This window comes from Artemia sp. Qi Xiang Cuo, chromosome 17 (genome assembly GCF_049724085.1).
Source record: "Artemia sp. Qi Xiang Cuo chromosome 17, ASM4972408v1, whole genome shotgun sequence".
Taxonomy (NCBI): Eukaryota; Metazoa; Arthropoda; class Branchiopoda; order Anostraca; family Artemiidae; genus Artemia; species Artemia sp. Qi Xiang Cuo.
Window position 1 is genome coordinate 48,418,091 of NC_142810.1, and position 13,738 is coordinate 48,431,828.

The following is a 13,738-nucleotide window of genomic DNA, read 5'->3' on the forward strand; positions in this document are numbered from 1 at the left end:
TTAATGTGAATTAAAATTTTAAAAAAATAGTATTTAGTTTAGGGCACATAAATTTGATTAACACTTATTTTTTTATTTATGATAAAAGAATAGGCTTTGATTTTTTTTAACGACCAAAGTCAGGAACTAATTTGGACCCAACCCCCTGACATTTCAAACTTCCTGGAATTTCTGGACACTTCCTAATCAAATTATCTAGCTTTTTTTTCCTTTTTTGTAATTGCCCTCTTCCTTCTTAGGAAAAGAAATTCATCATTTATGACTTCCAATTTTTTTTGTGATATACCCTCTGCAAATCCACTCATCAGCAGCCGTCAGCGGTAAAAGAAATAAAAAAATAAAACGCCGAGTGTATACGCTTCCATTTCGTTCCATAGGTCATTATGTCTGCATAGGCGTTAAAAAAAAATGATCTTTTATTTTGCCGTTCGTTTGTTTTTGTGACAAAGGACGGCTGCATTGCTACCGTCGACGTTTGTTTTGTCAATTTTTTTTTTTTTTTTTTTTTTTTTTTCAAAGTACGTCGCAATACTTTCCTTTAAGCCTCTAAAAAAAAACGGTAAAAAAAAAAGTCTGTAACTCTTGATATATTGCTGCAGTCTGGACCGTATCCAGGATATATGTTCGGGGGGGGGGGGGGGTCAAACTGGGACCCCCTTTTTACGCCCCTATATATAGTCCTCATTTTATGTGTCATAACTAATAGCAATTATTATAATATTTAAAAGAAAAATAACCTTTTTTTCTCATGTTCATCTTTCCTCATCTGTTTTCAATCTCAAAATGTTTGTGTTTAAGGTATCTGTTCCCTCTAAAACAGGCGATTTCCTGACCTGCCTGCAGCTGTAACTTACATCAAAAAGACAATATAGCTATATCTTTGGATTCATTAGACTTAGATCTAATCATTCAAAGAGCCAGAATTATGATTTTACTCAGACTTTATCTTTGAGAGGAATCTAATTTTGCTTTTAAATATGAAAATTGTCCTTTTTTCGACTAATATCTAACGTATTTTCAACTTAAAAAAGTATGTGCACTGAATTCAAAAATGTAATTCAGACTGTCTTACTCTCTCCCTTGCCCGATTTGAGATGATTTACGCTAAACCATTAGCTAGGAAGGGGGGGGGGTCTCTGAAATGCTCTCAGTGAGGCTGTCCTGCTCTCCCCCACACCCTCTCGGAGATGATTTAGCCTGAACCATTAGTTAGGAGAAGGGAAAGGGGCTTTGAACTCGTTCTCAGTGGGGCTATCCTTTCTTTCCCAGATTCTCTCTGAAGTTTTGTTTTGTTGCACACCAAAAGCTTAGCTTTTAGTGTATCGTTGATTTAATATATTTGTTGTATTTGATTTGATATATGTTATTTGCTGCTGTAATTCATTGAATCGACCCGTTAGCAGGAGTAAGGGCTCAAAGGAGGATCAAAGGGAGGAAAAGAGGGTCTCACTTTTCTCCTGGATGGATAGTATTGATATTTTTGTAGTATGCATTTTCTTTTTTGATATTTTATATTATTTGTGAAACGTCTCCAACATAATATAATCCCTAACCATCTCATTGCTCCTTGGGTTCTTATAATCCTTTTCTTCTTTAGAACATTTAATATGCGCAGCCCCAGCGTATGGCGGCTGGTACAGAGCCCGTGTAATTAGTAATGAAGATGGTGGTGTAGAAGACGTGGACGTTTCATTTGTAGACTATGGTGGTTTTGCACGACTGCAAGCATCGTCTTTAAAGCAGATCAGAGTGGATTTTATGAGTTTACCCTTTCAAGCATGTGAATGCTATTTGGCTAATATTGGTCCTGCTGAAGGTAAGTCTGCTTTTCTTATTAGATATAATTTTCTTATTTAAAATTAACAAGAGAATGGAGTAACTGTAAAATGAACTCTTTTTATATTTTTATTTTAGAATGATAGGTTAAACACTAGGGATAAACACCATGGTTTCTCAATAAGAGGATCAGCTAATGCTTCCATTAAGCTATTGCTACTAGACTTGTTTGTTGACGAAAATCCCAAAGGATTCTGATGGAAAGTTTTCTTCTTCTTCTATTTAACGGCAGGCGGGCTTTTCAGTAAAACTATTCAGCCCTTTTCCTTTTGCTTCACTCTGTGGGCTACAGAGCAACTGGCTTGATTGCCTCATATTTATTAGATATATTCAGATATCTTTCAGTAGATCTTTCAACTCTAGGAGTTCAAATATAAGATGATAGATGTCGATTTCTGTGCTCTGTGTGCAGGTATAGTTGGCTAGGCTCTTGGCTGATAGTGGGATTTTGTGGTGTTTGAAGTATTTTAACAGTTTAGAAAGCAAGGTATGTTGTGCAGACGTCAGCATATTACATTCAAATAGGCAATGGTCAATTGTTTCATTATTCATATTACAATGCCTGCAAAGAGGGGACAGGGGAATTGAACCACTTGAATTAGAAAGCTTATATGAGAATGCAAGGAAATTTAGTCCATTTGTTCCAGAACGAATTCTATGATAAATTTTTGAAAAATACTTATTGGGAAAGGGGGAAAGGATAGGATTAATCTTATTCAAATTAATATCTGATAGCCTCCATCGGTAAATATCTCTAATTGGGATTGGTCTCCCACTTGACTGGTCAATATTTATAGCATTTTTTGCTATTTCATCAACCTGATGATTACCACTTATGCCAGAGTGGCTAGGAATGTACTGAAAGTAAGTTTTTATGCCACTTGAAGCAAGATTATCAATAATACTGAGACAATGATAAGTGTCAATGTCCAACTTATATTGAGGAGCTGAGGCCAGCAACTCTAGGCTTGATAAAGAGTCAGAATAGATGATAATATTATTCGAATTTTCAATCAAAGGTTGGTTTTGCTTAAGGTGTTCTAATGCCATGATTATGGCATTTAACTCAGCAGACATTATAGATAAATTATTAAATAATCTCTCGCCCATTGCAATTTTCAGATGAGGAAGGAAAACACCACTTGCAACCTTCTCATTCATTATTGACCCATCAACATATATTTGGAAGTGATTTTTATAGGTGATTGTATTAAGTTATGCAAATTTTTTCTGAACAAAAGCAATGGGGGTTAAATCTATTCCATTTTGAAAATTCAGTATTTATTATGGGAAATGACCAATTCCATGGAGGGATTGGGGGAAAGTAGGTGCAATAGACTTTGCTGGTACAGGGAACTTCTTTTGAATATTGGCATACTCATCTGCAATACCTCTATACATGGCTGGATTTCTTAACCAATTATGTAATTTCTGTGAGCTATTTGATTCAATTTTTGTAAGATGTTTTATCAAGAGAAAGCTACGTCTCTCCCTTATTGTTGTTAATCCACTCTCCATAAGCAGAAACTTGGTGCTTGTGGGTTTCCTAAGACCAAATATGAGACGTATTATATCATTTTGTGTTGTTTCAATTTTTTGCATCTGGGTCTTTGCACATGCACCATTGACGATAAGCCCATAGTCAATATGGGGTGTTATATGTGATTTATAAAACTGGAGTAAGGTTTTCTCTTTACAACCCCAGGGTGCGGACAGAACTCTTTTTAGTATATTTGCTTTTCTATATCATTTTTTTATTGTGTTTGAAATGTAGAGGTGGAAATTAAGTTTTTGGTCAAGCATGAGACCTAGGTAATTAATATTATTATCTTCTGGAATAGTTGTTTTATTTAGAGTTAGTTTTGCATTAACATGGTTTCGCTTCCGGTGAAATTGGATTATTTTTGACTTGGTGGGTGCAATGGGTAAATCTGAATGTTGAGAGAATTTTTCAAACTAGAAAAGTTACTTTTGCATATTTGACTGTGCTATCTCAAAGGTGTTGCCAGATGACCATAGCACCAGATCATCAGCATACTGTAGATTTGTGGGGGGTAGGTTCATGTCCCAGAGATATAGGGCAAATAGGAGGCAACTGAGGACTGCTCCCGGAGGTAGGCCTTTGGATATTGTCTTTTGGGGTGAAGAGGCTGAACCAACACAAACAATGAAACTTCGCACTTCTATGAAGGATTTAATAAAAGATACTAGCTTAGGGGGTACTCCAAGGTTTGCAAGTTTATTTAAAAGGATTTGGTGGTTCACATTGTCATATGCCCCTTAAAAATCTAGGAAAGCTGCCACTAGGATATTATTTTTTGAGAAAGATTCTTTTATTGCATTTGTTAGCAAAATGAAAGGATCTGTTGAGGAGTGGTATTTCCTGAATCCAGTTTGAGTGTGTGGGATCATATTATTTTTTTCAACAAACCAGAGGAGTCTGTGATAAATCATTTTCTCCATTATTTTCCCCATCACAGGTGTAATCATTATGGGCCTATAAGACTCAGGGTTATCATTTGGTTTATTTTTGTTTAGGATTGGTATGAGGGACGAACATTTCCATATATTGGGGAACCTAGAAGATGCCCAAGCGTGATTATAACAATTTAGCAGTTCTTGTTTGTATGAATGTGTGAGATTCTTTATCCATGTAGTGTGTATATTGTCATATCTGCTGCTAGTTTTGGTCCTAATCTGATGTATTACACTATTCAATTCCTGGATTGAAAATGGATTGGTTATGTACTCGGATCCTGGGCGTGGTTGGTAACTTGGGTTCATGGGAATTGTGGACAGTTTGCTTTGATTATTTGATGGTAGCTTATTAACAAAAAGAGTTGCAAATAGGTTAGCTTTTCCATTATCATTGTCATAATGGGTATTATTATGTAAAAGCTCATACAGGAGTGGGTTGGGGGAAGTCTTTTTCCCACAGATGTGGCTTGTGACTTTATGTATAATTGGCTCATGCGTTTCTCTGGAGAGATTATTTGCAAAATTATTCCAGTATTTATATTTAGCATCTATTATAGTCCTTTTTAGATTAGATTCTGCTTGTAATTTTTTTAAATATGTAGTAGGTGATGGTTTTCTTATGAATTCTGTCCTAGCTGCCTTTTTATCCTCCATTTATATAGGCACTCATTTGTTCACCATGCTTTAGGAATTTGTTCAGGGAATGTTTTCTTAGTTGTTGTCTTGGGGATAGCATGATTAGCTGTATTTATTAGTAAAGATGTCAAGGCTTCAGCATGTGTGTCAACTGTTGTGTTAGAAATGCATGAACTTTGGGTGAAACTTGTAATTTCATCATTTAGCTTATTTTGGAACATAGACCATTCTGCTTTAGTGTTGATATATTTGGATGTATGAGATAAAGTTTCAGCAGGTTCATTTTAGAGAGCAAACTATAGCAAAGTGGTCAGTACATAGACTATCAATTTTATTTATGTAATTTTTGTTCAAAAAATTTAATGACACAATTTGTAGGTCAATTGTGGAGAATCTGCCACTTTTGGGGTTGAAATATGTGTTCAGGTTTGGAGGGGTAGCAACAGCTAATTCATTATTATTTAAAGTCATATGCTCAATGAATTTACCAGCTTTATTTGCTGGTTTATTCCCCCACAAAAGGCTGTGGGCATTGAAATCACCACAAATAATGATATTTTTTAACATATTAGAATTATTTATAATAATAATAATAATAATTTATTACAAACCCGCTATAAAAAAGAAGCATGAAGAAGCGGAGCAAAACAAAAGAAAAGAGAAAATAAAAACGAACACAAATCAACCGAACATAATAATCTACTAAATACAAACAAATCACACTTCAACTATCCAGCAAGAAAGTCGCTGGGAAATCAAATAATAGTGCCCTGTGTTTCACGAGAGCTTGTTTTTCAAAATTCGGCATGAACTCAACAGGATCAGGTATATGATACTTTTCTAGCAGACCAGTGTTACGGAGGTAAAGTGGCAGACCAAGCAGAAACTTTAAATATTTGCAAAAGCCTGAACGGATTCGCAACATATCCGAATTCGATAGCCAATGCCAAACGGGTGAGATGTAGTGAGCAAAGGGAAGAGCGACGGCACGATACAACCTAGCAAGGATATGCTTATTAAATTTGAACTTCAGGGCTGCAAGTTTAGCATACCCAGACCGAAAACCCGACAGAACCTGGTCAACAAAAAGAGCACGCGAGCTTCTGAGGTCGCTTCCATATGTGATACCTAGGTACTTCAACTTGCGGCTTGGAAGTACTACTTGCCCTGCAACGGTAACACGGGTAGCCTCGCGACGGGCAACTCCAGACGGCGCACACGGGGGTTCAAATACAAGAAATTCTGTTTTAGCAGGGTTAATAACCAGACCAATATTAGTATAACCTCGACTTAGGAGATCGATATTAGCTTGAAGGTTACAAAGCGATGTGCTCACCAGTAATATGTCGTCTGCGTAGCACAGTAGGCTCACATCCATACATTCAGTGTTAAAACCACCGTTAATCTTTTTTGTTACCGACGAGGTTAGTGAATTGAAGAGTACAGGGCTTAAAACCGACCCTTGACGCAGTCCCCGGTGAAGCTTAATCGGTTTCGACAGGAGTTCACTACTCAACTTAACACGGATAAGGCTACTCGAATACCAGTGCCATAGGACGGCCGCTACATGTGGGTTCACACCTTGGTGCAGCAGGTTCAAAATTAACTTTGAATGAATTACCGAATCGAACGCCGCGGACACATCTACTGCACAAATTAAAAGAGTCCGTGATTGATTCTGAGCTTTCGATACTATACGCGTAAGAAGGCGATGTGCAAATGCACAACCGAGGTGGCGACGGAACCCGAATTGTCGATTGTCAATTTTACACTTTCGTAACAGCTCAGGTAACAGAAGTCTCTCTAACACTTTGCTTAATGTACTAGAAACTGTTATAGGCCTAGAGCTAGAGCAGAGGTTACGATTTTTTCCCTTCTTCAAGACATTAGACACAATACCTAGGGCAAACGACCTAGGGACTGCACCAGAATCAAGGCACATTTGATATAACAGCGTCAAGTGCTCAATGAGCAGAGGTGAGCCACAGCGGAGGTGTTCAGTCACAATTCCGTCGTGCCCGGGAGCCTTGCCCTTTCTCAGCTGCTTAATAACCTGGAGCACTTCGCCTATTGAGACGGTAAAATAGTTCCGTTGGCTCAAGAGGGACGCAAAAGCTCGTGAGAGCTCACTATCACTTTCGGTTGTTAGTTGGGCATGTTTAATCCCAAAAACTTCACTATAATGTTTTACCCACTGCTCCTCAGGTATGTTACTAGCAGGGTTTGTCACTGGTTTAGACTGTCTAAAAGACTTCCACATAGATACAGGATTATTTGCTGCTTCTTGGGAAGCAAGTTCGGCTTCAGCAGCTTTAAGATCACTTACAGACTTATTATAAGTTTTTTTCGTGTTGCGGAACTGCTCAAACACTACACCTGACCTAGGCCTCTCGCAATCGCGCCATAATCTCAGCCAAAACTTAGCACGAGCTTTGGCTTGCCTTACTTTCGGAGAGCGACTCCAGCCAGGCTTGCTGATTCCAGGTTTAAAACGGCGAGTGGGTACAGAAGCCTGCTCAGCCGTTTTCATTGCATGTATAATCTCAGTACAATAAATGTCTAGTGCTACCAAATCACTCGAGCCATGCATCAAGAGCTGAAAGGGAACTTTTATCTTTCCGAGAATCTCATCACATGTCTGTTTATACTGGTCGGCGTTTATTTTATTCCACTCAGTCTTGGTATCAAAAATTTTGGGCGTATTAGGCCTACACGGGAAGAAGTTAGCCTTAAAGCACAAGCCAAGGTGATCACTTACTGTGTGCTCAGAGTCCACGGTGACTGGAGCACCTAGAGAGAAGTTACATAGCACATGGTCAATGTTTGTCGTTGAACCGGAATTATGGATGTACGTATATGTGTCAGTCTTTTCACAGAGATCATACCCAGCTGGGATTACTGAGAAGAAGATTTCGGAGAGCTTATTTGATGGGTTCGTTAAGTCGCACTGAAAGTCACCGCAGACTAGCACTCTTCGATTGCCCAGCCTAATAAGTAAGCGCGAGAGGCGGCCACAAGCTTCCGAGAACCGTTTTTCGGAAGAGAGGGTGTTTAGGTTTGTTGGTAGATAAACCGTGATCAGAACAAAACCCCCGGGGCCAGGAAAGTCTACAGCGAGGAAGAACTCACACGATTCCAGCTTTTGACATTCAAGCGAACTGTCCGTTATGATAGCAGTGCCCCCACTAGGTCGACCACGGACTGAGGACCTTTTTGCTTCATGCATGCACACAGTTTTTTGATTCAACTGTTCGAAAAGACCAAAATTTTCGGAGGTGAGTAAATGTTCTTGTAAGCACACAACATTAAATTGACGGCATAGTTCTTTAACGTAGTCTAGTTTGACTGAATTGTGCCCATAGATATTTCGGCAGATGATGGAGAGAGAAGTCATTTCGTTGTAGTGGGCTTTTTCATAGCATTTCTAACTAGTGGGCATCTCATGCTGTAGGAGGGGTGGGTGTTGTGGCCTTCTGGGCATAGAGCACATTTAACTGTGGTGGACGTGCATGGGGACGTCCGTGATGCGACGTGGGCACCGGCGCACTTAGAGCACTTCGGAGCGTTGCTGCAGGCACTAGAGAGGTGCTCGAAAGATTGACAGTTAAAACATCTCTTGGGGAGCTCTTTATAGGCCTCAACCCGGAAGTGGGTGTAGTCTACAAATATTCCGCGTTTAATTGTCTGATCTCGCGCGAACGAGTCTTCAAATACAAGTTTCACTGTGCCAGAGGTGCCGAACCGGTGGACTTCCGTAACTTCGGAGTTCGCAGCAATAATTTCTTCCTCTGTGGTTGCCGGAGGAACGAATCTTGCCACCGCTAAAAACTTTGGTTTCCGGTAAGAAACCTTGACATCACGGACATTTTCTTTCAACATGTCTGCGAGGATTTGAGCTGAATCCGCCGTATCGAGAAAGGCAACTAACCCACCTTTTCGTTGAGTGATCTGGCGAATATGTCCTTTTCCACCGTTCTTTTCGATAAATTCCTTCTGTTTGGCACATGATTCAAGGCTTTCCGACGGCACATTCGCTATCACTACAGGATTCTCAAGTCTTTCTGGTTTCGGTAGCGGGGGCCAGACAGTAGGGCCTGACGGAAGGTAGAACTTACACTGATCGATTAGTCCCTCTATTTTCTCTGTGCACTCGTTAACTCTAATTGAAAGAGAAGTCAGCACATCTTGCGGTATTCTAGGCACTTCGCCAATTTTCCAGATAGTAAATCTATAGGTGAAATTGGCTGAGTTTTCTGCATTCTTGATAGCATCGTATAAATCACCCATGAAAACATCACTCTGCAAACCAGCTCGGCGGTCCTTCATTACATATTCATCTCCAAGTTGCCGCAAAATAACGTTCAGTTTGCAATGCGCAGCGTACAGAATGTCTTTTCCGTAAAATTTACTTCCCGTAGCAACCACCGCATCACGGGAAATATCGGCATATCGCAAACTTGTCTGAGCGAAATTCAGGACAGGCGCGTATATATATTCGTAAATAGTCTCTTGTGTCATACCAACGAACTTCACTGCTCGAGAGCTGAAAGTAGTCCAGAATCTTGAACGTTTTATTTTCTTTCGCACACAATACACCTTCACGCGTCGAGCGCTGAATGAACGCCTACTGAAATCACCCAGGAACAAGGGAAGCGTAAGTACCCCCTCACCTTTTCCCCGCAATTTTCGGGTAACTGAATACCAGCGGGTACAGTACGGCGCTTGCGGGGGGTTCCTTCCCCTCTTCTGCTTGCTCCCAGTAGAAATCAGCACCTTAATGATATGGGAGAAATTGTCTTTATAGATGGCGCCCCAATCAACTTAAGAAAAAAGATGGCGCTGGTGAGGATGTTCGAAAAGAAAGACCTATTCTAGGGATTGGAGAATCACTCAATTTAACTTAACTGTAAAATTGTCTATTAAAAGGTACAAATCAATATGAAAACAACCTCAAAGTATTGCTATAACTTTATCCCATTAACAGCAAACAAGCAAACTCAGGCACATACACTCTGGAAATAATACAGATGGCCATTAGGGTTATAAAAGCTTATTATGTAGGTTTTTAAATTATTCAGCCAAACACTGATACCGATAACATCAACATCATTTGCAAAATCTGGAAAATTGATGCCACAAAATTTTATATTATTATTAACTAATAAAGCTATCCCACCTTCTTGTCTCTCTGAAGATCTATCCTGTCTCAGGATCGTATATCCTGGAGACTTAATTTATTGATTTTGGGTTAAATGAGTTTCCTGGAGGCAAGCAATATTAATGGAATTATTATTCATAAATGATATTAGTTCATTTAGCTTATCTTCAGTGAGTGATCTTACATTCCATTGGAGCATTGATATATGTTGTGTTGTTGATTTATTCTTCATATGACTGTGTATCAATGTTCAGCTTTGTTAAGAGTAAAGCAAGATCTTTTTTGCTTGAATGAGCACATCATCTGGGATGTAGATTTTTGCCAATTCTGCAATAATTTTTGTTTTCTGTAGTTGATGCATGTTCATGGCCTGAACTGCCTTATAGTTTAGAATGAATAAGCATATGTTTGGGGATTGCATTCTTGGTAGTGCATCCTGTTTGTTGGTTAAGAGATTGATTCCGGGGAGTAGTTCTGGTTTGTTTCTCCGTGGGCGGGGGGGGGCCAGGCGGACCTGATCTCACCGGACAGGGAGGGTTGGGGGCTTGGTGATTCTGTCTGATCGGGCTTTGAGCTGGGGATCTGAGAAGATTGTGTTTTATATGGGGTGCAAGATGCATTGGGGGCATTTGACTTGGGGGTTTTGGTTGGTTTCGTTACAGGCTTTATTTGGTATTGTTGGGCAGCATTTGCTTCCATTGCTGCAAAGGGGGATGGGATGGCCTTCTCTGTTGATATTTGGAGTTTTAGAGCTCTTTTCTTGTATGCAGGGCATAATGATTTATTTGTAGATTCATGTGGGCCTTTGCAATTGATGCATGTAGGCTGAGTGTTGTTGCAAGTTGTCAGCTCTTTAGGGTGGAAGGATTTGCAAGTACTACACTCCTGGAGAATTTAATTGCATTTGTTTGTCATGTGTCCCAGTTTGAAACACTTCTGACACTGAATAGGCTTAGGTTTGTATTCCTCGTGTGGTTTGATTTGCCCAAATAGGAATAATTTTTCTGGGATATCAATTTTATCCTTTAGTGTGAATAAGAATGATCTACTAGTTTTTAGGCCATTAGAGTTAGGTTTTCCAAGTTGAGTAACATCCTCAACTGGGATTGTGTTTCCAGCCCTATCTGAGAGCCCTTTTTTTAACTCCTGAGTAGATATCTCTGGGGGAACATTATAAACTACTATTTTTGTTGATGATTGTTTTGGGTTCCAATTACATGCAATAATTGGGGTATTCAGAAGGGATTTTTGGTTAATTATTGTATCTGCTGATTTCTGATCTTCTACAGCTATTAGCAAAGATCCATCATAGTTAATGTTAAGAGAGAACATTGATTTTAGCAATTTAAAAATTGCAACTCTTATTGCAGTGATCATTTTTATTTCAAAGGGGGTAATGGGAGTAATTTTAAGGTAAATTCCTAAGTTTTTGGAGGGAGGATCCTGGGCAGGGAGAGGGAAAATGCCTTTAATTGGAGAGATTTTTTTCCTTTTTTTAGAGCTTCTAGAAGGGACCTCTTGAAACCCATTATCATCATTTATGTTTGCATTAGGACCTACAGTTATCATTGTCCTATTCTCCGAATTGGAGCTATCATTAGAACTTTCAGATAATGTGCTTGACCAGCCAGGATGGGTATCTTTCACTATGGAATTTGATTTGGGATCTGGGGGGACTTTTTTTTTTGGAGGACTTCTAAACATTGCCTATTGGAAAAAGCTTTAAACACAAATATAAAACTAAAGCAAGAAGGGAAAATAGATGATATAAACCGTCTGCACTATACTATGGGGAGGATAAACACCACAGTATAGCCCAGAGGATGACTTGAGCAGGATAGGTTTGGTACAACTGCTGATTAGAAGCGATAATCACAAGAAAATATATTTCGATTTTCTTATAAGGTTGCTGTTGTATGATGGTTGTGTTTTTATTTGGCTTGATATTTTTTTATTCGTCTTCTTCTTTAATTGGTGCAGCCATGTGTGACGTCCGTAAACACATACTAACAAGGGTGTATCCACCCTTGTTAGTTGGGTTGGGAAGGGGAGTAAAAAAAAGTACAAGACGCAGCAGAAATTTGTTTATATGTCTTTTGTTACTTTTTTACGAGTCGGTTGAAAATTTTGAAGGGGCGAGGTTTAAACCTAGTAACCCCACACTCTGGATACGGCCTTTGATACTAGATATATCTAGACTAAAAATCCAAAATATTTCTAATGAGAAGCTTTTATTTTTCCTCTTCTACAGTCGGGGCTAGCTGATTCCAGACATTTCTTGTGTTTAAACGAAGGCTTAAATTGCTATTGGGCAGGGGGAGGGGATAAGAAGTTTATCCTTCCTGGCCCAATTTTCTCCATATCCTCATTTGCCCTTTCCAACAGTCAAGTATAAACTTTATTCTACGGTATATATTTTGTTATTAATTCAATTCAATATCCCTACCACTCATTTTGGCTGAATTTATTTTGTCTTCTTGCAGGCAGGCTGCGACCATTTTCTGAATTATCATTAGCCATTTCCAACAGTTTTTAAGTATAAACATTCTGTTTGGTATACACCTTGTTTCTGATACATTACAATTTGTCTACCTTTCAATTTGGTTTATTTTCACATTCTGTCGGATTTTACTCCCCCTCCCCCTCCTGGGTTTTTTTTCTTGCCCTCTGCAACAGTCTCAAGTATGAGGATTTTGTGTGTTGTATACCGTCTTTGTTAATGCAATCCAATTTCCCTACCATTTACTTACGCTATTTCTCTCCTCTTGGTTGGGTTTTTGCAAGGAATTCTTCCCCCATTTCAGACTGTTTATTGAGAAATGAGTTTACCCCCATTTGCCCTCTCAAACAGTCTCAAATATAAATATTATCTATAGTATATAGCTTGTTATTCATACAATACAATCTGTTTACCATTCAATTTGGTTTATTTTTACTCTCTATTGCATTTTTGCTAGTCCCCCCCCCCCTGTGTATACTTTATATTGAATGTTATTAATACAGTTTTTTCCTGCATTCAATGTGACTTATTTTTACCTTCTGTTGCATTTTTTCTAGCTCTCACCTCCCTGCTTAATACTGTTTATTGTAAAATGAGATTGATCCCCCCTCCCCTCTCCGTGATTTTTTTTTTTCAATGAATTTTCATTTGTTCTGTGTAGGCCTCAGGCAACTTGGTGCTGCGGTGAGTTGTTAGTAGTAGTTATGTTAGTTTTGCAGATTGTGTGCAGCTTTCCAGTACAAATATAGCGCCGCAATTTTCTTATAATATGATGGATTTTTATTTCAGAATCTGGTCAATGGTCAATTGAATCTTGTACTATAATGGAGCAACTATGCCAGGGATGGGTTCTACAGGCGCGAGTAGTTGGTTATGCTCCGCAAGGAACCCCATTGGTTTATTTATACAAAACTGATGGTAGTGAGGTAAGTCCCACACCATGTAAAAGTCATAATTTTTCAGGGCATACCTATTAAATTCATCCGTTATCATTTAGTTGACATTTTTTTTGTCGAACTTAATAGCAAATATGTATTGATTATAAAATTATGCAATAAGTGATGATAGAAAAAAAAGGAATTAATGTGCACCGTGGTGCTGAAATGGGTTATAATCAATGTACCTTGAAC

The 13,738-nt window shown here is 38.8% G+C and overlaps 1 protein-coding gene across 2 annotated transcripts in view; it reads left to right on the forward strand.

Annotated features, from left to right (window-relative positions):
* spoon (A-kinase anchor protein spoonbill) overlaps positions 1–13,738 on the forward strand; it is a 141,620-nt gene that overhangs the window by 112,689 nt on the left and 15,193 nt on the right. For both annotated transcript variants that reach the window (XM_089103546.1, XM_089103545.1), the window contains 2 exons: positions 1,598–1,816; positions 13,398–13,534. In XM_089103546.1, the coding sequence (XP_088959672.1) occupies positions 1,598–1,816; positions 13,398–13,534 (356 nt within the window). The remainder of the gene's footprint in view (positions 1–1,597; positions 1,817–13,397; positions 13,535–13,738) is intronic.